Source organism: Daldinia loculata (assembly GCF_022478755.1).
Source record: "Daldinia loculata strain CBS 113971 unplaced genomic scaffold F4817scaffold_28, whole genome shotgun sequence".
Taxonomy (NCBI): domain Eukaryota; kingdom Fungi; phylum Ascomycota; class Sordariomycetes; order Xylariales; family Hypoxylaceae; genus Daldinia; species Daldinia loculata.
The window spans coordinates 116,585-138,897 of record NW_026054882.1 but is presented as its reverse complement, the minus strand read 5'-3'; the positions used below and the strand labels follow the sequence as shown (position 1 = coordinate 138,897).

At 48.5% G+C, this 22,313-nt stretch overlaps 5 protein-coding genes across 5 annotated transcripts; 3 read left to right on the top strand and 2 right to left on the bottom strand.

Moving 5' to 3' along the window:
• Window positions 1–179: 179 nt before the first annotated feature.
• F4817DRAFT_316435 (putative polyketide synthase) lies at window positions 180–7,841 on the top strand (the record flags this gene model as incomplete). The annotated part of the gene is made up of 11 exons (XM_049300675.1): window positions 180–231; window positions 292–766; window positions 824–1,132; window positions 1,203–1,431; window positions 1,478–1,601; window positions 1,668–2,147; window positions 2,221–2,493; window positions 2,557–6,334; window positions 6,391–6,556; window positions 6,610–7,099; window positions 7,168–7,841. The coding sequence occupies 11 exons, from the start codon at window positions 180–182 to the stop codon at window positions 7,839–7,841; spliced, it is 7,050 nt and encodes a 2,349-aa protein (XP_049158453.1).
• Window positions 7,842–8,178: 337 nt separating this feature from the next.
• Window positions 8,179–9,746, top strand: F4817DRAFT_339152 (zearalenone lactonase). The gene is made up of 2 exons (XM_049303513.1): window positions 8,179–8,356; window positions 8,420–9,746. Exon 2 carries the CDS (start codon window positions 8,618–8,620, stop codon window positions 9,491–9,493), a length of 876 nt encoding a protein of 291 aa, XP_049158452.1. The 5' UTR covers window positions 8,179–8,356; window positions 8,420–8,617; the 3' UTR covers window positions 9,494–9,746.
• A 484-nt stretch (window positions 9,747–10,230) lies between these two features.
• F4817DRAFT_339150 (glycosyltransferase family 2 protein) lies at window positions 10,231–14,112 on the bottom strand. Its single transcript, XM_049303512.1, has 4 exons — window positions 13,592–14,112; window positions 12,058–13,528; window positions 10,919–11,934; window positions 10,231–10,863 (listed from the first exon to the last, which is right to left on the bottom strand). The coding sequence occupies exons 1-4, from the start codon at window positions 13,658–13,660 to the stop codon at window positions 10,726–10,728; spliced, it is 2,694 nt and encodes an 897-aa protein (XP_049158451.1). The 5' UTR covers window positions 13,661–14,112; the 3' UTR covers window positions 10,231–10,725.
• Window positions 14,113–16,079: 1,967 nt separating this feature from the next.
• F4817DRAFT_121916 (uncharacterized protein) lies at window positions 16,080–17,689 on the top strand. Its single transcript, XM_049297646.1, has 2 exons — window positions 16,080–16,871; window positions 16,936–17,689. The coding sequence occupies exons 1-2, from the start codon at window positions 16,319–16,321 to the stop codon at window positions 17,358–17,360; spliced, it is 978 nt and encodes a 325-aa protein (XP_049158450.1). The 5' UTR covers window positions 16,080–16,318; the 3' UTR covers window positions 17,361–17,689.
• Window positions 17,690–18,062: 373 nt separating this feature from the next.
• F4817DRAFT_359095 (ankyrin) lies at window positions 18,063–20,879 on the bottom strand (the record flags this gene model as incomplete). Its single annotated transcript, XM_049306105.1, has 1 exon — window positions 18,063–20,879. The coding sequence occupies one exon, from the start codon at window positions 20,877–20,879 to the stop codon at window positions 18,063–18,065; it is 2,817 nt and encodes a 938-aa protein (XP_049158449.1).
• Between the last annotated feature and the right edge of the window lie 1,434 nt (window positions 20,880–22,313).

The window sequence follows — 22,313 nt, the reverse complement described above, 5'->3', positions numbered from 1 at the left end:
TCTATGCCTTGATTATAACTCTAGGTCTATCTCCTAATAGCCCTCGTTGGTAATCATCGTCTTTGATACGTTTATGTTTACTTACGATATAAGTGTCTAAGGTATATAGGTTTATTTAATAGAAATACGTACCCTTTACTCCATACTCCAGGCATTTTAAGGGGCTAGACGGATTCATCATGGATCATTATCACGCAGAAGGGCCAGAGCCCATTGCTATAGTGGGTATAGGTGCGTGTTTCTAGGCCTAACTTCCTTATTCCTTAGATATGTACTAATCTTTAAACTAAGGTTGCCAGCTGCCTGGGAATATTCGGAGTACAACGGACTTCTGGAATTTTCTGATGTCTGAGGGCTGTTCCAAAACCGACAGGGTGCCTAGCTCGCGATTCAACATTGACGCCTATCTTCATTTGGATAATGGGCGACCTGGAAGCTTCAATGTCCCGGGTGGGCACTTTCTACACGATGATCCTCACGCATTTGATCCTAGCTTGTTCAAGATATCCCCGGTTGAGGCCATGTGGATGGATCCGCAGCAGAAGAAGTTGTTGGAAGTCGTCTACGAGGCTTTGGAGAACAGTGGGACTACTCTTGAGGACGCAGCCGGCCGAAACACGGGCTGCTATATTGGATGCTTTTCTTATGACTTTCAATTCATGACGATGAAGGAGCCCGACTTTAGGCACGCCTATACGGCGACGGGTGTTGATACAGGTATACTCGGAAACCGTATCAGCTACGTCTTTGACCTTAAGGGCCCCAGGTACCTAATATATCCTCAAGCCGCAACGTCTGGGCTTTTTGCTAACTCCGGTTATAGCCTAACTGTCAATACTGCTTGTTCGTCATCGTTATACGCCCTGGATCTTGCCTGCAAGGCGATTTCTACTGGCGAATGCGATAGTGCTATAGTAGGAGGCACTAATATCATTATGACTGTAGATCAGCATATGAATACGGCTAAGCTGGGGGTTTTGTCCCCGAGTAGTCGATCACGCCCCTTTGACCAGGCGGCCGACGGGTATGGACGAGCTGAAGGTGTGGGAGCTCTATATCTCATGCCGCTAAGCTTGGCTATTCGGGAAGGGAAACCTGTTCGTGCGGTAATTAGGGCTACCGCAACCGGGAGGTACGTTCTTTTCCACTCGTATACCTAATCAAAGCTGGTGAATACACCTAATCGCCGATTCGCGTAACAGCAATGGTAAGCATGGAGATGGGGTCAGTGGTATCACTCATCCGAGTATAGAGGGCCAAGCAGATGTCATCTCCTTGGCCTATAGGCTGGGGAAATTGTCGCCGAGTGAGACGAGATATGTAGAGTGCCACGGTACCGGAACTCCTATTGGAGATCCTGCCGAAGTAAAAGCTATTCACAAGGCGATGGGCGCTTCTAGACCCCGAGAAGATCCTATACTTATCGGGAGCGTAAGTCCTACTCTCTAGTTAGGCCGTGCTTGGCTAATAGAACTAGGTAAAATCGAATATCGGCCACAGCGAGGCGGCTAGTAGTATAGGAACCTTGATTAAGGCGGTGCTGGCTCTAGAGAACGGCATCATTCCTCCAACCGCCGGTGTTACGAAACTCAGTACGAGCAGTAAGCTGAACCTGATCTTTCCGCTACCTTATGGTATTTCTTCTCGCTAAATAATGTTTATTGTAGTACCTTGGGACGAAATGAATGTCAAGGTAGTTACAAAGCCTACTGGGTTTCCAGCTTCTGCGTCGTCGCGCCGGATTGGCGTCAGCGCATACGGGTATGGAGGAACAGTAGCACACGCTGTTCTCGAAAGCGCACGGTCTGTCGCGCCTGAATATTCCGCGCACAGATCCATGCGCCATCTTAAGGGTATAGAAGATGAACTGGGGTGCGTAGAGCCTGACGCCGGTCGGCCGCATTTGCTGCTCTTTTCGGCCCATGATAGACCGACGCTCCAGAACAACATCGAGGCGTTTTCAACTCGCTGCCAGGACGCCTCTCTTGTTGACCTTGCTTACACTTTAGGGCTTCGCAGGACGAAGTTCCAGGAGCGAGCTTTCGCTGTTGCCCGTAGAGAAAGCTTCGAGTCTGACGTAAAAGGCGCGCTCTGCGAAATCAGCTCGGCTCCCCAAGAAGCAGCATGTCTAGCCTTTGTGTTTACAGGTACGTATACATCAATACCTAGGTCCTAATACTACCGCGATAAGATAGACGTTCCTAACGTGATGACAACTAGGTCAAGGTGCACAATGGCCGCAGATGGGCGCGACATTGTTGAACGTATTTCCATCTGTTCTCCAGACGATTCGCCGACTAGATCGTCACTTGTCCACACTTTCGGTTCCGAATTCGTGGAATATTGAAGAGATTTTGACGAGCTCGAAAGATGCGAACTTGATGGATGATCCTCAATACTCTCAACCGTTATGTACGGCCGTGCAGATCGCCGTCGTCGACTTGCTAACCCATTGGGGAGTAAGGCCCTCTGCTACGATCGGGCATTCATCTGGTAAGGCCTCTTCTCCACTACTAACACAGCCTTTTAAACACTATACTTACTCGTGGAACGCAGGCGAGATGGCCGCGGCTTACGCTGCTGGACTCATCTCTGCAGAGGCCGCAATCGCTGCTGCCTACTTTCGTGGACTAGTAGCCGCGAATCTCAGCACGGATGGTGCAATGATTGCTGTAGGAATCGGCCCGGAAGAAGCTAGTCGTCTTGTTGACGAGCTTTCGTGCAACTCCGCGGTAGTTGTGGCTTGCCATAACTCGCCCAATAGCACTACCCTCAGCGGCGATCGAGAATCCGTAGAACGGCTTAAGGAGTTTTTTGACGAGAAGAAGATCTTTGCGCGTATGCTAAAGACGAATGGAAAGGCTTATCACTCGCACCATATGAAGGACGTCGCTGCAAGGTATATGGAGTTTCTAGAAAAGGAGCCAAGTCTGATTTCGAACGCTCTCGCAAAAGTCCCCATGTTTTCGACCGTCAGAACGGAAAAGCTGAACTACACAGAGGGAAGAATTCCTGGATCTTACTGGGTGGACAACCTTACCAACCCGGTTCTTTTCGATCAAGGGGTCCAGTCCATGTTAAACGAAATGCCAGAGATCAACCTTCTCGTAGAGGTTGGACCTCACTCGGCCCTGAGCGGCCCTATCCGGCAAATATGCCAGGCCATTAATAAGAAAGGTGTAGGCTACCTGCCAACGCTCAAGAGAAAAGAGCATGATGGGGATCAGATGCTCCGACTTGCCGGAAGCCTATGGATAAGAAATGCCGATATTGATATCGCCGCCGTAACCCAGGTTGAGAAGTTGCTTGATAATGGATCGATTGACGTGAGGACGGGATCGCTCCTCGTTGATCTTCCCACCTACCACTGGACATATCCGAAGCATAGCTTTGCCGAATCGCGCACCAGTAGAGAGCAACGCGCTATGAAAGAGCCGCGTCATGATATTCTTGGCCGTCGCGTCGCTGGTACCTCAGCATTAGAATTTCTCTGGCGGAATATCCTGCGTCAGAAAGATATACCTTGGATAACCCACCATCGTCTTGGGGGCGAGGTGATGCTCCCAGCAACGGGATACCTTGCGCTAGCTATTGAAGCAATTACACAGGTGAATATGGAATCTAGAGATCCAATCGAGATTCATAGCTACACTATGCGGGATGTAGCCATTACATCCGCCATCGTGGTTCCAGATGATGATGAAGGGACCGAGACGTTATTTCGCCTTCAGCCCGTGGACAATCAGCTCGGCGCGTCTAAGAATAGAGACGCAACGCGGTGGTTCTGGTTCTTCGTCTCATCATGTTCATATGGCGCGTGGATAGAAGCCGCAACGGGTTTGGTTGCTCTTAATGTAAAGGGCCGGGCCTCCGATTACAAGCCTCAAGTGCTGCCTGATACTCCCCATCGTGCTTCCTATATCGATTGGCTCGAGAAGAACCGTACTGTAGGTTTCGATCATGGACCAGCATTTCATCATATCAGTGATATATACACGAACGAGAAATTGCATGTCGCTCGGGGAGATATAAGAATCAGTAAAGAATGCGGTCTGATGCGTGCAGAGTCTCGATACGTATTGCATCCCGCCGTTCTAGATGCGTGCCTCCAACCTTTTCATGCGACGATGCACAGAGGGAAAATTGACGACCTGCGATGCGGCGTGATCCCGACGCACTTTGGCGAGACTACTATCTTTCCCCCGTCGGATGAGCAGCTTGCTAGCCGATGTGTGGTGCAGACTTGGTGTCCGCAGCTGGGTAACAGAGCATTTTCGTCTAACGTGCAGCTCATCGCACACGACGGACAACTCCTAGTCGATATGACTGATTCGAGGTCACTCTTGTACAGGTCTGCTCTTCCACGAGGGATCCAAGAAAATCCCCAACAAGATCTCTATGTCAAGCTAGACTGGAAAATCGACGCTGACTATCTAAGCTGGGCAAACGAGGCGGGAGTTCTGTCGGATCAGCCATTAGCCACTATCGTGAATTCCATGCTGCATAAAAATCCTGATATGCACGTTTTATCTCTTGGCGACTCTCTTGTTCCGGTCGTTCTCGAAATCAAGTCGTCCCTTGAGATAACCATCGCGGCTCCGTGCCAGGAAATCAAAGATGTTCTCAAAGCCCGGTATTCTGCGTATAAAGCGCTGAGCTTCGTTGATCTTGATGCTGGCGCTCCCGACATTGTTAAGTCAAATACAAGATACGACCTGATTCTTGCTTCGGCGATCGACCAGGTTCGGATGGCGACTTTAGAGCCGGTCCTTAGAGTTCTTAATCCAGCTGGCACTTTAATCCTTCTGACGAGTGCGGATGAGAGTCAAGTATGGAATCGTACCCTAGAAGATGTTGGATTCTCCTGTGTTATCGACCAAGCGTTGCCTGACGGCACCGTCACGAAGATAGCCGTACACCTAAGCCCTTCAATTTCAAACGGCGTCAAGTCGCACTGCGGCAATATTAAACTTGTTTATCGAGACTCGCCCTCGCCGCTTGTATCGGTGGTCTCTGACAGGTTCAAGAATTACGGCTGGAACGTAAATTCGTTACCAATTAGCTCCGTCGACAAGGGCTCGGGCGAGCAAGTCATTCTACTAGATGACGCCGATATTCCGTTACTCGCGTGTCTAAACGAGCAAGATTTGGCCGGGCTGATAAACCTTACCGAGAGCGCATCAGCATTCACTTGGGTGACGTGCGGCGGCCTGCTCACCGGCGATAAACCGGAGTGCGGCATGACTGCGGGCGCCGCTCGGACGCTCCGCCGGGAGAAAGGGTCTCTGGATCTCGTGACTGTCGACTTCGATGCTGAAAACACGCCGAGGACTCGCGTAGCCGCGCTCCTTACAGACATAGCTGACCGTCAGAGGACTAAGGGTAGGAATGGGGAGGTTGAATATTATTTGAGGGACGGTATCGTTCACATAGGACGTCTCATCCCGCATCATGACCTGAATAGGCAGTTTGTACCCAACCCCAACGAAACCACTCCGGTTTACCAGCGCGATCATCCAGCAGTACGGGCGGAAATTAAGAACGGGACGCCAATTTTTCTCTTGGATAACGACCGAGTGTCAGGGCCTATACAACCTTATGAAGTAGAAGTACACGTTGCAGCCATAGGCCTCTCGGCGTTTGACGGCGCCGACGAGTCGACATTTCTCAGTCATGAGATAGTTGGAACTGTGACGCGCGTTGGGAAGCAAGTGGACAACTTACAGCCTGGCACGAAAGTGGCTGGATTCGCACTAGACCGTCTCGCAACTTTCCAGCGGACTTCTCCAGAACTTGTGCAGCCCCTACCGCATAATTATAATTCCTCGTTGAAGGAGGCGGCGACCTTGCCCTCCGCGTTCGCCACCGCTATCTACGGTCTGGAGATCTTAGCGAGAATGGAGCCGATAGAAAATGTAGTGATCATCGACGGTATGGGTGCAGTTGCCTTGGCCGCGATTCAACTCTGTCGCGTGTCTAAGGCGAATGCCATCGTCGTTACCTCGTCGGCTGCCGCAGAAGACTATATCCGGGATAATAAGCTACTCCCATCGGATCGTATAATCAATAGCAGCAATTCCGGTATCGGTTTAAAGTTGCAGGAGGCAACAGCTGGGAAAGGAGTTGATGTAATACTCTGCTCGACAGCTACCGATAAAGCGACCGTCGTTGAGTGTAGTCGAGAACTGACACTGTTTGGTAGAGTAGTGACGTTTGGTCATACGAGCAACTATAACCCTATCATATCTTCATTGTCGACAGAGGCCAAGAGTATAAGTCTCTTTCATTTCGATATTGCTGAGATTATTCGGCACAGGAAAGGGTCAATAGCAAGGTAAGATCTACCAGTGCTTCGTCAACCTATAGGATGTCTAAAATAACTCGTTCAAGGGTTCTCGAGCGATGCATGAAACTATATGCTGCAGGAGATATCGAACCACTTCGTCCGCTTAATGTCATCGGGCCTACCGAAATTAGTGAGGCTCTGCAGTCTATCCCAAGTGATATGATATCGGGCAAGATCGTCGTTTCTTACGACCAAGATGCGCTTTTCAAGGTCAGACCCCAAAGCCCTGTGAAGATGCGCTCTATTAATCCATCTAAAAACAGGTCGTCCCTTCACGAGAACAACTAAGGTTCAAGGAGGATGTCACTTACCTAATGGTAGGTTGTCTCAGCGGGCTTGGACGTCAGGTCGCTCTCTGGATGGCGGATCGGGGTGCGAAACACCTTGCCTTTATATCGCGGACAGGTACCGACAATCCCGTAGCCGCAATGACCGTTCAGTCCCTCCGAGACAGAGGGACTGAAGTATTGGTGTTGCGTGCGAATATAACCTGTCGAGACGAGCTTACCGAAGCCATCGCCAAGCTCGATCCTGCCTTTCCCATACGCGGCATCGTCAACGCGGCTACCGTCTATCGCGATGCTACTTTTTGGAACATGACAATAAGCGCCTGGCAAGAAGTAGTCGATACGAAAGTTAGGGGTTGTTTGAACCTGCACGAGGTGCTCAAACACGAGACCCTTGACTTCTTCGTCATGACCAGCTCCATCTCAGCAACTCTAGGCTCTAGTGGGCAAACCAATTATAGCGCCGGTGAGTAACATAGCTCTAATCGTCCCAAGAATTCTTGTTGGCGTTTGAAACTTATATATCCTTCCTAGCAAACGCATTTCTCGATTCTCTAGCACGCCACCGTCGAGCGCGCGGCCTTCCCGCCGTCTCGCTCATCCTCCCGGCCGTCTTTGGAATCGGCCACATCGCTGACGACCCTGAGCTCGAGAAGTCTATCAGAATGAAGGGCATGTACGGAATCCGGGAGAAAGAGATGCTCGAAGCATTTGAAGTGGCTATGACACCGCAGAGCAAACTACCCTCCGATTTCGACCACGTCGTAGTAGGCATTCAGCCCCGTCGCTTCGGGCACGCCGTCAAGACGTCCGGTGTTCATGCTCCTTGGGAAGGTGATCCACGGCTCAGTTGGATAGCAACTGCGGTAGAAGGGGAGACCGGGAATGAGAAGACGTTGGGAGCCAGTAGTACGGATAACATTATGACTACGATCCGAGAAGCGTCTAGCGGAGCGCAGGCCGTCGAGGCCGTCACAGAATATTTAAGTCGGCGGCTAGCAAGATTGCTAATGACTGACAATGAAGTCATCCAGGCGACACGCAAATCGCTCGCAAGCCACGGGCTCGATAGCATGATTGGCGCCGAGTTCCGCAACTGGATATTCCGCGAATTCAAAGTCGACGTACCATTCCAACAACTTTTAGCGGGCAGCTTAACAATTGCGGATTTGGCAGCGATGTTATGTGAGAAAGCTACCAAAACATGAGGTCTGTATTACGACAGTGATCAAGATTATAAGGTAGTTATATAAGGTAGTTATACCTAGAGGTAGGTATGTAATGAGAGTTCAGAGTAATCTCCAAGTGTATAATTTGCATAAATCGTGCGGGACGTGCCCTCAGCTGTTCCATAATAAACAGTTTACCAATAGTTGAATATAATTAATGGTTATTCAATAGTCATATGTAACTAAACGCTGATACTATCACACATTGGTAAATATGTATATACATTTACTCAGGTTTAGTCGTTTAACCCATTTTAACGCTTAAAATATTTTCAACGCTTACCGCCTCCAACGTTAACAAGACACAACGTTTAAATAATTTTAAATATTTAAATCAATTGAACAGTTTATATTTATCAACCCTCGGTCAAGTATCCGCATCTTTATAGACGTTGAAAGTCCCCAATTATCAATTAAGTATCGGTTGAGAGTTTAGTGAACCCAGCAGATCCTGGTATGGTTCCGGGCTGAAGCTATACCATAGTACCGTGACGGTATGACTTTCGATACAAATCCTAAGAGTAAGATCTGGTGATAACACGGAGATACCGAGACAGTGAGAGGATCAATATGATAGCATATAATAAACCGGCCCCGGGCATAGCGGAACTAATATGTTAGCCCCGTTATCCTAGGTTAATAATTCGGGAGGGACCGCCAAAATATGAACCAAGATAAATGGTAACCTGGCTCTTGGTTAACTGCATGACATCGCCCTACTTCGTTATCGAATCCAAATCCGCATACATGGCAACATGGCAACTTCGGTTTCTTCTTTATCCCTATCGTCTTCGCGCGTGCTCTCCTACGCCTTGACGCCAGTACCTTCTAGACCGGAAGCGCCTATTGTCCTCCTCTCTAATTCATTAGCCGCGCCGTTTGCTACTTGGGATCATGTAGTTCCGGAGCTTACTTCTAGGGGCTTCGGCGTGTTGCGTTATGATCATCCCGGCCACGGAGCTTCTTCCGTCCCGGTAGATCTCTCCTCGACTACGTTGGAGACCATGGCTGACGACGTTCGAGAACTTCTAAGCCACCTTTCTATTTCGCGGGTGCACGCCTGGATCGGCGTAAGTATGGGTGCAGCGACTGGCATAGTATTCTCCGCGAAGTATCCCGGCATCATCGGGAAGCTGGTGGTTTGCAATACTATTTCCTGCTCTCCGCTCAGAGCCGGAGATACCGATATATTTGACCCGATGATTAGGGAAGCTAGGGAAACGGGATCCATGGACGGGACTGTCCAATCCGTTCTCGAACGCTGGTTCGGCCTTGCGTGGATGAGTGCCAACCCGGATGAGACGCGCCGCGTGCGACAAATAATGCTCACGACGAGCATCGACGGCTTTGAAACTTGCTGCGCAGCTCTCCGCAGTGACACTTTTGATCTAATCCCGTTGGCCGAGAAGGCAGGCCAAGGAATCGACAGTGCTCTATTCGTAGTAGGGGAAAACGATACAGATCTACCTGAGCATATGCTCCAGCTAAAGGACGGCGTAGAGCGGGGACTAAAACAGAAAGATTCGCAGGCTTCTATTGGGTTTAAGGTCATAAAAAATGCCGGGCACGTTTCGTACATCGATGGATACGATCAGTTTATTGCTGTTATTACTGAGTTTTTACGACAGTAGCTGCGTAGCAATATGCCTCTAGCTTTGCACACATCTTGCCTGGCTACCGATTAGTCTAGAAAGAGATTTGACATGAAAGAAAACGTAATATAGTCGCAAGCTGTTACTTTTCTCTGTGGTCTATTATATTACGGCCGTAAGAACCGCGCATGGGAATACGTAGCATTACCGTTGAACATCCACCGTTGGGTAGCTCTGTTCGAGATACCACTATCATATTAAGGCACGATATATTAACGACATTGAAATATTCGAATCAGCGATAGCTTTAATACTAATATACTCACACTGTCATAGGTATTAGCCAGGCTAGCTTCTCAACGACTACTAGTTCATTATTCTAATTTATAGCACCTCCAGCTCATAAATTGCGCATCGACGCGTAGCAGGCAATGCTTGGGTAGTTTCAACATCTGTTTTATTATCTCTAACGATATTCACTTTTTAATGGAAAGATATACAGTCCTTTGCCGTAGGAATGATATGCTAAACTGGGTACGCCAAGGTATCAAGCTGTGTTCCTTATAATCGCTTTTACAGGTACCTATGCCATTCAACTCTCCCCGTCACTATAGCGCGAACAAGGCCTCAACTACTATACCAAAATACCACCCGGATTATCAACACTTGCTAGTAAAAGCTAGGATCATAGTTATGATAATCCGTACTATTCATACGTTGGCCATGCTTCGTCGAGACTCACCGCGTGTGCTCATGATGATCACAGTATCTAAAAGTCACAGTATAATAATATGATGAAATTAAATTTTGCCATATATTAGCTCATTATTATTCGCTAGTATCAATATAATAGAAAGGTCCCGAAGCCTAGCCGCCTCGAGCATACTAGCTACTCTTATTGTCGGTTCCTAATGCCGTAGATAGCATTCCGGGGAATCCCAAAACAGACTCACTATTATCGACCGGCGGCGAGTCTACTTCTGTGAATGCCTCTTCAAAAATTTTGTGCAATATCGCCGACCCAGTCCACGCCCCATTCCATTATGCAATATACTAATAAAATATGGCTTAGCCTGATATTAAATCGGATTTCCATATTTTCTAAAATCTCGCCTTCGTCGTCAAGAGCGTCGGTGACAGCTGTTGGTCTCGGTAAACTCATGAATCCAAATATCAAAGCTCCGGTATCTCGTCGGACGCTATCTCGTCGGACGCCATTTTCTAAATCTTCAAGTATGCAAGCCTCCTAAACGCCCGATACTGAACCAAGTTTATTTCTTGGCGAAACAACTCATGATGCTCGTCTTACTTATAAACCACAGGAATCCGATGAAGCGAATGATGGAGAGGACAGCTGTAGCATATAAGAGGAACCGGAAATATCCGGGAGTTCGGGTCTGTGATGCTTTCTAGACAATTATATTAGCAGAGAACGGATTATTAAAATTATAGCTGGACACTTACCCCTACGCCCAAAGACTCGAACTCGTCGCTTGTAACGAGGACGATGAGCAGCAAATTCGATAATATCCACGTGATAACTAGGCCGGTCCTGAAGGATTTGTACGAGTCTTCCGTGTCCTTCTTTTCCACAACCTCCTCTTCCTCGACTGGAGCAAGGGCTCTGTATACGGTCTTCGCGAATAGGCTGTCTATGTCTTCCTGCTCCCTCTCGACCTCTTCGATCACGGGAGCGTCGGTCTTTTCATCCTTGATGACGTGCACGGACGGTAGAGCTGCCGTCTGGTCGGAGCCCTTAGTACCCCAGGAAACGTCATGCCAGTTATTGAAAGCGTACACCATAACGATATTAATATAGGTAGACGCCAGCACGAGATACTGAGGGAAAGAGTGGAACATGTGCCAAGGGTCCAGGTAGATGAACGAAGCCACGTAGTTGAGACCGTAGATGGTGACGATGGCGAGCAAGATAACGCCTGCGACGCTGCCGCCGCCGAACATGCTCTCGAAGAATGCTCCGGCGCTGGAGGTGTCGATCTGGTCGCCGAGGGGCGTTTGCAAGGCGCGGAATACCAGGTAGAAGGATAGGACGATAATGTAGGTCTGTATCACGCCGAAGACGACATACGAGGCGATGTAGGAGTGCCTCGAACCCTTGGGGCGATTGCCTAGAGCGAGGATGAACTGGATGAGGATGAAAACCAGGTAGAGGTATCGGAGCACCACGTTAACGATCGGCGTGGCGATGTCGCCGAACGGCCAGCCGTGGTATCCCGTCTCGGGAACGGGAGTGCCGACAAGCTCCATGATGATGACGGTAGTGAGCCAGTAGGAGGCGAGAGAAAACCAGCTAAATAAGATCTGGGCGATGTTATACAGGAACTGGATATGCAGGAAGAACATCCGGATGATGCTGTGCCCGGACCTGTAGAGCCGATTGAAATGTATGAGAGAATACAGCGTCGCCGCGAAGGAGCCGTTTAGCCAACGCCGTCGCTGACTTAGAAACTCGGCGGGACCTATTTAACGTTAATGCGTTAGCAATCATTCCCCGAATTAGTGTTCGGACTTTGCGGTGGATAACTGGGAGCAATTCTCGCCGAGCAGAATATAACAGAGAAAGAGAAAAGGGGGGGGTTAACCTTCGGGTACATCAGTTTCTCCTTTGGCAGCTTTGATATAACTTAAGTGCCACTTCTGGCCGGCCTTAGCGACGAGTTCAAAGCACAGAATTCGGTCTTCGGCAAGAAACATATTCTTCTTGAAAATGTTCATATTGTCTATGCCCTTCTTACCCAAGATCTTCGACAGCGTGTGATCGCCATGAAAATACTGCTCCAGGGGCCGGCCCATAATAGCCCGAAAACGGTAAGCAGAAAAGGCGCCCGGTAACACGGTGACATAACCAAACGCACTCTCCAGAGGTTTATCCAAGACGTTCGAGATTTTGTACTCAAAATTTTGAATAGCTACTATCGGATTGAGCAGCTTCTTGCCTCGTCTGCCCAACATGGCGTGAATCTCGCCGCAAGCGCCACCGAGGTCTTTATCATTATAAAATCCCTCCCACAAGGCGAGTAGGGATTTTGGACTGGGCTTGGTTCCGGCGTCGATGAGGATCACGACCTCAGGATTCAGGATGCGACCAAAGGCGTTGAACAGCCATCGGTGCGAGTTTATCTTCTTGCTATTCTTTTGTTTTAGGCAGAATAGTAGCTGCACGGGAGGTAAGTTGGTAGGGTCGTTTTCTTTCGGTAGGATGAGCTGCTGGTCGGGAGTGATGGAGATTTGGCTCGTAAACTCGAATATGTGAGAGACCGTTTCTTTACCGTCTATGTCCTTCTTGAGAACGCCGTCCTGGTAAACTCCCATCGTTCCTAGAACGTCGAGCACGCTCTTATCAGCTTTCTCTATACCGTCAAATATTAGGCAGACTACTATCTTCTGCCATGCCGGTCCGCTCTTTGTCCAAAATGTCGACTTCTTGAGCTTTACTATATCGCGTACGTTTTGCATCACGCTATGCATCGTTCTGGCGAAGAGGATCTTATCTTCGTTGTAATAGGTAATGGCTATGACTAGCTCGGTATGCCGGTTGTACATGCGCGCGCGGAGGTCGTATCCGTTCATGAGGGTGAAATCGTCCGGGTCGCACGTGGCCGCCGTGTACCGCATCGTTCTGAATTCCTCCAGATCTCGATACTGGGGTTCCGTGGCGTTGCGGATGGGGGTCGGGACCGGATATTCGGTGCTCAAGACGGAACCCTGAAGGCCTTGCGCCAACTTGATCTTGCGAGTATTGCGACGTCGAATCCCCCCTCCGCTTAAGCTCTCGATAGGAGCCTGCTGTCGTTCCGCCCATGTTTCCAGCTCGTTATAAGTCGACGGAGGTCTACCGTAGCCGAAGCCGTTGCCTAAGTTATGCTGCTCGAAATCGTCCGCGGCATGGGTTACGGTCGCCGCGTGAGGCAAGTGATAGACTCCTCGGGCGGCAGTGTCGCCACTATATACGGATGTAGGGGAAAGAGGGCGGTTGGGTCCCCCCAAATCGTAACCGCGCAGCGAGTAGGGTCGATCACCATACGGATCATGCTCGGGATAGTTAAGATTATCCTTTGCGATTTAGTTTAGAGAAGCTCTTTGTTGTTATAGCTACGGAATGGGGGTTTGACTTACAGTTGAGTCTCCGGGAATATCCCGCAGCTCGTACCCTCTAGAATAGGGTTGGTTCTCTGCCGGATCCATCTTAAGTTCTCATTACAGTAGTTCGTCGGGTCGTTAGAGATCGATGTAAGTGGTCTTGTCAAGCTAACGGAATTAGACTGCGTAGACAAGTTGAAGTTGCAGATTGGTATAACAGGTAGTTATAACTGCGACTGCGCAAAGTTTCTTATGGCAAATATCTACGACAAAAAGCAAAATGAGCGAACTAAGAAACTACTTTGAAACGGTCAAAGAGCGAAAGGACGAGTGATAAGAGAAGGAAGCGTGAAAGACCAAGTCGAAACGTGACAAATGGCACCATAAAAGTATTGTTAAAAGAATCCTAGGTTTTAACGTATCCCTGATCTGAGTATATGCTCCATTTATACTAGCGAATCAAGATATTCGAGAATACGTAATATACGTAATATATATATGTTTGTCACTTCGGAATACAGCCCAATCACGATTATTCTATACGAGCAGTTGATCGTTGGAGGCTGAGTACCGGGTTTCGAATTATCGGCGGCCCGGTCGATTGGTCAAAGCCTTTGGTGGCTGTGACTTATACGAGATCCAAGAAGTGGGGCCATTTATGCGTCCGGCCGTCTTGGCACCCGAGAATCCCGAAGATCACGATCCGGGTACTAATAATAAGCCTGTCATTCCACAGTCCCGGAAGATTGTCACGTTAAGCCTGTGAGCCTGTGAGCCTGTGAATCTAGCCTTACCCAGTACTTTTTTGAAACAATAATCAAATAATTGACTGCAACGGTTTTTATAAAGTGTCTTGGGTAATTAACGTTAGTTGCAACCTCTTCATTTAATTCCCCTTGCAGGTTTAGTATTGAAATCGTCAAGCCAAGATCTGCCAGCTGTAGGACCCAGAATGCATCCCTTACTGCATGAGGTACGTAACTCCTTAGCTGCAAAGGTACTTGAACATTCCAGGGGTCACTTCATGTACCTTTATGTATGTAGATCCAGGGCCCCAACGCTAGTATCATCCACCACATCCACCACATCATCCACCTCCACCACGTTGAGACACCAGATCTATTATCTTCTATTGGTTTCGGTCGGCATCCAAGAACGAATCACCACCAAAACATTTCCAGTAATGACACCATCAACCTTCACGACATGTAGTCTCATGACAGGCGCATGCGACGCGAAAGAAGTTTAATATTACATGACGACTTATAAATCCATCCGAGACTGTGTCACTGATATTTCTACGTTGTGGTCCGTCTGCTACTAACAGAATTCAATATCATCCCCATTTCCCCAAGCGATGGCTGCTCGGGACCACCCTCTCGGTATACTATAATTAAAAAGCATCAAGCCCCCACCAGCTTCATTACGAGGACAGGTTGGTATCGCTTCAGCGGGCTACATCCAGGATTCGACAGCCAGGTATGACGCCATCACACCGTTAAAGATGCAAGAAATATGGCCCACCCGACACTACCCAATGAGCAAAGACATACTAGTGGTACATATTAAGCCTTCATGAAATGCCTTGGAAATCAACCTTTTCTGATAGTCCGCGTATGTATTGAATTAAACTACTCAACATATAAGAGATAGGTACCTGGACTCCTGTAATAAGCCACTAAGGTAAAGGCGATAGAACAAGAATATCGTCCTAGTCTAAAGCAGCATGGCTTTAAATGTTGCAGTCAAGTTGCAACGGCCTCGAATTAGTAGAAATTACAAGAGTTAATCTACCAGCCGGGTTTAACTTTGGTCTTTCAAATTTACTTCTTATCCTATAAAATACTCGAGATGAACCTAGCACCTTTCGCCCTTCGCCCCTTCTAACAAGATGGTGTTCGCTTGTCTTAGTGTATACGATCTATATAATTGATCTTGCCCTTTAGTCATCGGTTCATATATGCAGACGGTTAGCTCTAGTGGTTATTATATCATGGACTACATCGAAGAAACCGTAAACGAACGATATCACGAATGTATAACGAGGCAGTACTATATTATCTACGCTAGAGCTATTATTTCAGTGCTACAAGGTGTTAACAAGTTGACCACGGAGGCCTCCTGCTCGGAGGAATCAAATTTAGATATCTTGGCAGATGCTTCCGGTCCAGGTCGATTTATTTCGATACCGAAATGGAAGCGACGATACGATAGGAGACGGACTTTGCCGGCATCGCTAGGGATACAACCCCTATTTAGCCAACACGATACGCGACTCCTCTAGTATCTTGGCTGCTGCATTGAACTGTGCGCCGGCCTCCCTACACTGTTATCCCGGTAGCAACGACCGAGCCTCCAAGGTTATAAGCGCCCTACCTAACTCGGGTTGCTACACCCAGCCTCAAAATACGTCAAGTAAATGATATGTAGGCGGACCGGGGGATACTATGTGCCCGGTTTCTGCGCCACCCCGAGGCCTGTTATAATAGGGCCGTGTTTTATGCTTTAGGGGGCTCCTTTTACTTGGACCAACACTTACCGCTCGCGCTACCAGGCTATCTCGGCGGATAGTCTAGACTTTTCTTGGCGATGGGCTCAGCTTACGACTGACCTCCGATACGAGATCAGTCCGTCGTAGGTAGTGCTGAATATTCTGCTTAAGCAATTGTCGAAAAGTCTACGATCGATGTATTATATTAGGATGTGTTTGCCGATCCTAATGCGAGACCCAACATGAGCCTTGGGAACAACCCCTAGGTAGACATGTCAGCTCAGCTTACAGAATTCGATCGTCGTGGTGACGTCAAACTTCGAATCGGACAGGATCACGATTCGGCGGCCGTCGTCTTCACCGTCTGTTCCAGGTCTCTCGCGCGCGCGTCGCCAGTCTTTGACCGTATGTTGTACGGGGATTTCTCAGAAGGGCGATCTAATCAAGCCAAGGATGCCGATGATTGGATCGTGAACCTCCCCGAAGACAAGCCTGCCGCGATGGCAGTGCTTCTTTCCATTTCGCACGCGCACTTCGAACAGATACCAAAGACGCTTTCCGTCGACGAGCTGTACGATTTGACCATGTTGTCGCACTTTTACGATGCTACACGCACCCTAGGTCCCTGGTCAAATAAGTGGATGGCGATGGTAGAGAAGTTGGAGAGGGAATCGCACGAGCTGATGCCTAAGATATTATGGATATCGTGGGAGTTAGGCTGGAAAAATACTTTCTCGGCTTTGTCTAGGAGGATGGTGCTGGAGTGTGAGGCGGCGATATTTTCTACCGATGCGGATCAAATTCAATATCCGCCTGATATCATCGGTAAGACTCGTTCCGGAGAAGGGCTAACCCCTGACGCTAGACGGTTAGACTAATAGTGCCATAGAACGTATCTCGACGATTCGTGTCCAGACGCTTCGAGCTTTGCTGGGTATATTTGGGGAGATGATTGAAAACCTCGCTGTGGTTGACGAGAAACCAAGGTGGTGCCGTCACGCTGTTTGGATGGGCCCTCGCAGGTGCGAGTCGATGATTCTCGGTTCCATAACCTTATGCTTGATAAGGGCGGGACTTTGGCCGCTCCCCGACGCGGATGAAGTAGAAGAGAGTGTGGTGGCCATTCACTCTAAGATGACCAACGTCATCATCCACGATATTGGTGCGGCCGATAATTCTCGAGTCGATCATCACGAGTGCAATCCAGGACCGTTCCTACTCGACCGTGTTCAGACGGTAATGTGCGAGATATCAAATCCTGTAACTACACTCCACTCAGAATATATGGAGAAACAGATGCGAAAGTTGAATTGACAATTTATCGAGGCTGAGATTACGATGCGCTGTTATTAGCAACGCGACCCGAGTTCGTTCGTGGTTGATATGTCGATAAATCGTTGATCAATCTCGCAAAGTCAACCAGAACGACGATAGGTTTTTTTTTTTTGAGGCGTCTAAATAGTAAGTAAGTCTGGGCTGTCAGATGGAGAGAGACAGGATAGTTTATACACTACGTTATATAACCAGAGGTTCTATCGTTACTTAAATATACTTAACATGTGAGCAGTTATAGCTTACTACGGCCAACCTCGAGACCATTTCAGATATAGTTGCTTGAAGCATCGCCGTCTTCTACAAGTTAGTCAAGCTCAAAGTTATTAGCTTAGGTTAATCTAGTACGAGGCACGCTGTTAAGGGAGTTGGATAGAACTTAGCAAGGTCCGGTCTCGTATGTAAGTCGGCGCGTTCGTCGAATTATCTAGGTACCTAGGTTCGGGAGAGTCCATTCGGAAACGGTTCGGCCAAACTCCTACCTAAAGGCTACATAAAATGGACTAACCGATGAGCAAATATACAAGGAGCTATTAATACATGAAAAACGTTCGCAAGGTCGGCTGCGGGTTAGGATCGTACACTGTAATCTTCGTCGGATGCGAGGTCTGGACGAGCGCGGTTGCTTAGATACTCGGCTGGAGGTCGATTCCGGGCGTTCTAGAAGCAACTTCCGCTATATTGCTAACGTCTCTCGCGGATCCCTTCGTCGTCGAGGATCAGTTCCCTATTCCACGCCTTTGCGACCTCCTGGTGAAAGTGGCTAGGTCCTTCGTAAGTCATCATGCGACGTATATGGTCTAAGGCGGAGACACCTTCGTTGTTTTTCTGCTGAGGATCGGCGCCTCCCTTGAGCAGGACGATGACGCACTTGGCTGACTTCTCACCGGTCAAATCCGCCGGCTGGTTCGGATCTTCGAGCGGCCAGATGCTCTCGATAGTTTGGCAGAATATACTCAAGAAAGAATTTCCCTTGTCGTCACGAAGTTGGAGGGGGAGCTCGTGGTGGAGTAGGAGTTCTATCACCTCCGGGTCGTGTCTCCGGCAAGCGGCTCGGATGTAGCGCAGTTGCAACATCTCTTGTCGCGGGCGCCAAAGATTGCTTAGAGACACAGGAATCAGGCGGTCCAGCAAAATACCGACGCGATGGCGAGGCGAATTGCTGATCGCCCATTCCAGCGGCGTCGTTCCCCAGAAGGAGTTTATAGCAGATGCCGACCTGTGGTCGTCCGGACCAAGATGCATGTGTATATCGGCTTCGGCGTGGAGTAAGACGAGGATCGCAGAGTCGTGGCCTCGCGCTATACATAGGTGTAAGGGTGTTACCGTGGCCGTTGGTAGTACCACGTTAGGATTTGCGGATTCTAGTACTAGGCGCAATACGGAGGTGTCGCCGAACGCGGCCAAGCTCGCGCAGCAGGCATTTTCTAGATAAGCAGTGCGCTTCGTTCTAGTCGCTTGATAGCTAGGGTGGGTGTGGATCGTCCTGATAATCTCTGTCCTGCCGCGTACGATTGCGAAGTCCAAGGCATCAAAGCCCCGATGACAGACGATGGCGCCGTGATCCAAAAGCAGGCCAACCACACTATAATGATTTCCTAGAATAGCTTTGACTAGAGGAAGGTCGGTGCCAGAGCATTGGTTCGGATCGGCTCCCCTCTTTAGAAGCATTTGGGCAATCGCGAAATTACCGATCCCGCAGGCTTCTACTAGAAAGAACTCGGGGTTAGCCGGCATTTCAAGCCTAATCATAAACTCGGCATAATCGTCATGTCCCTTCTTGATGCAGTTGAGAAGACGGTTCGGGTCCCTTAGCAGATCGTATGATTGCGGAAATCTGGAAAGATATTTCATAGCCATGTCATTTTCATCCTCCTCCTCAGAATTATCGATAATAGAATCGATAATAGAGTCGATCTCTGCCGAAGTAGGCTCTCTGAGTCCGCTCTCCATAAGCAAATCGGCAACATCATGGTTTGGTTGGCTCATCGCGTCTCCGAGGAGTTTGAAGCTGTCCTCATCATCCAGCGTACCAGGCTTCGCGTGTTTGATAAGAAGTTTCACTATTTGCATGTTGCGACATGATCCTAAGGCTGTCCTCAGAGCTCGGCCGATATTGTCGAAACTTTGCGGCTTATGGGTTAGTAGTGTTGTTACAGTACGTAGCCTCGCCTCCTCAGGCCTATGAGCCCTTGTTTCTCCGGATCCACAAACCTTCATCAAGGCAGTATTACCGTCACCATCCATCGCCTCCGTATCGGCACCCGCGGCGAGCAAGGTTTCGACAACCTCGTTGAGACTATATTTGGACGCAAGCATGAGTGGGGTTATGACCCTGTCTCTGCGATCGGGCTTGTATTCTAGGCATCGAACCTCTATGTTAGCACCTGCTTTGATAAGTGCTCGAATGACGCTGGTTCTGAACTGCTCCTGATCAAACTCTCGCCCGTGGCTAAGACGGGTATGCCAACGTGGTTCGAATCTGAGTGATTCCCCAATTTGGCAACAGCGGAATAACAGTTCCGAAACCGCATCGGTAGCCTCGTGTTCCACGGCGCAAGATTTCGCCAAGTCCACCCCCAAGTTGATGAGTCGAAGGGCGTCATAAAACCAGCTACGGAGGCAGGCATGTTCGATAAGACTGTATGATCCCAGGTTGACGTTTAGCGAAGCCCCAGCATTTACTAGGAAATCGATAGAGCGCCAACTATTAGTGAAGTACGCGTATGCCATAGGTGTGTAACCCTTTCCGTCTTGGACGTTGATATCTGTCTGATGCCCTTCGTTCAGGAGGAATCGGATTATAGGAACATTGTTGGAAAAGCAAGCTGTGTGGAGAGCAGTGATGCGATAACAATCCGGAGAGACGCCGGTCGAGGCTCCGTGAGATATTAGAAGTCTTGCTGTCGATTCGTGCCCGTGGCAGATTGCGGTATGAAGAGGCATCCAGACAGGTGTGACGTAGTGCCTTGCTTCGGATGTCAGTGCCTTGTTCGGGAGGAGACAATCGCAACATCCTCTAGAAGCTATGTCGGTCTTAGCTTTGTGTTGAAGTAGGAGGTTTACGATATCGTCTCTTCCCATGCTTGCGGCAACGTGCAGGAGAGTCCAATAGTATGGTAGGGGTCGAACACGGGGTTGTCCAGGTTGCCCAGGTTGCTCGGGTTGCCCGGGTTGCACTTTGTCAGACTTCATCCAGGTACATAGGCCGATAGAATTGAGAGGCAATACACGAACTGACAGTCTGTTTTGTCCCGAGGATATGGTAAGGTTCGGACTCGCGCCAGCTTCGAGTAAGTGTCTCACGACGCTTATGTTCCCGCGCTCGACGGAGTAATACATGAGTTCGTGGTTGAGTTGGTGCCGACTATATAAGATTTTTATGAGTAACTTATGGAGGTCGCGGCAGGTCCTTGAGAGAGAAGACAACTCTCCATCGTCGAGATGCTTTCCCACATCCTCGACCAGCTCGGCGGGGAGATCGCCGAGAGCAAAAGACATCTTGATGAATTGCTTCCCGCGTCAGTCACCAGTAGGTGTTCCTTGAACAAATATTTGTGAATTTCTGTTCGGACAAAATCCAATGAGTTTAATTGTGTAAAGTAGAAGATAGGAATCGACGACGGGAGTCTCGAAGAAACCCGAATTAACCTATTGTTTACGATGCATCAACCGGCAACTACGTCCGTGGGGGCCAACGGACCGGCAAGTGTTAAGCGTGACATTTTAGCAGCCCTACGGCGTTCAGCTGCTGCAGGAACGAAGGGGAAAGTGGGGCGCCTAACTGTTAGGTGCAGCAGCTGAGCAAATGCAGGGCTAGAGCTACAGCAAACTTAGTGGGTTAGGTTAGGTGCCTAAACGTTACATGTACCTTGGAGGTAAGGACATGACGGGTCCTGGGGCCGGGCCGTTGTGACGACATACACGTAAGTACCTAAATCTTAACAACGGCATATCCAAGACATAAGATGTTGTTGCCAGGTGATCCACGTCATGGTAGAAGCACAAACAACCTAGGCATCAAGGGCAAATAGGTACCTAGGTGCCTTATAAGTAGAGGTAGTCTCATAGTCCTTGGAAATTAACAACGCACTTTCGTAATGCAAGACCATTTCCATAGATGTAGTTATTATTGAGATATGAAAAGCTTAGAGCCTACCTGGTGTAGGTAGTTGATAAAGGCTCTAATATTCAACAAGGATGTAAGGGTATATTTCACAGCTTTTATACCTTAGGTACCTTTCTCCTCCACTTCCCCAACTTCAACTTAATCGATGTGGCTTATGTAGAAGACATAAATAAATTCCAGAGTGTTGAATTGTACATATTAACAAAAAAAAAAATGGTAATCCCTTTTAATAATAACAGTGCTGACTTAAAATTAACTGCATCTTTCTTAGGCTATTACAAGTGCAAGTATAAAGATAGGAGCTCAGACGTAACAGTTTGCTAAATTTCCCAGACTCTCAAAAGAAAGTATTCCTCGATAATTCAGAATCTAAAACCTTTAAGCATCCTGAAGCACTTGATAGGCGCTTGTAAGCGGTAACTCTAGATTAACTACATTAGATATGTACGTACCTATTTACACATATTAGCCGGCACTGAAGCAGCAAGCTTAGCCGACATCTCCTTAATACTTATGATATTGTAACCCTGAAAGGATTAAGCAGCATAGATCATCGTAAAGGAAAGCCCGACCATTTATTTGCCTAGCAATGAGGCGCTGGTTAAGGCACAGCGAAATTGTTATTTTACATCACACAAACGCTCTTTAAGAGATATGTCACCTCCCTTTCTCGGATAGAAGGGTATACCTGTTATAATGTTCTTAATTCTTAATAAAATACTTGGGTACGTCTAAGAGTGGAGCCTCACCGCCCACAGAATGGCTATAATCGTATTCCGTACACATAATTATTCTCGTAATCCTTA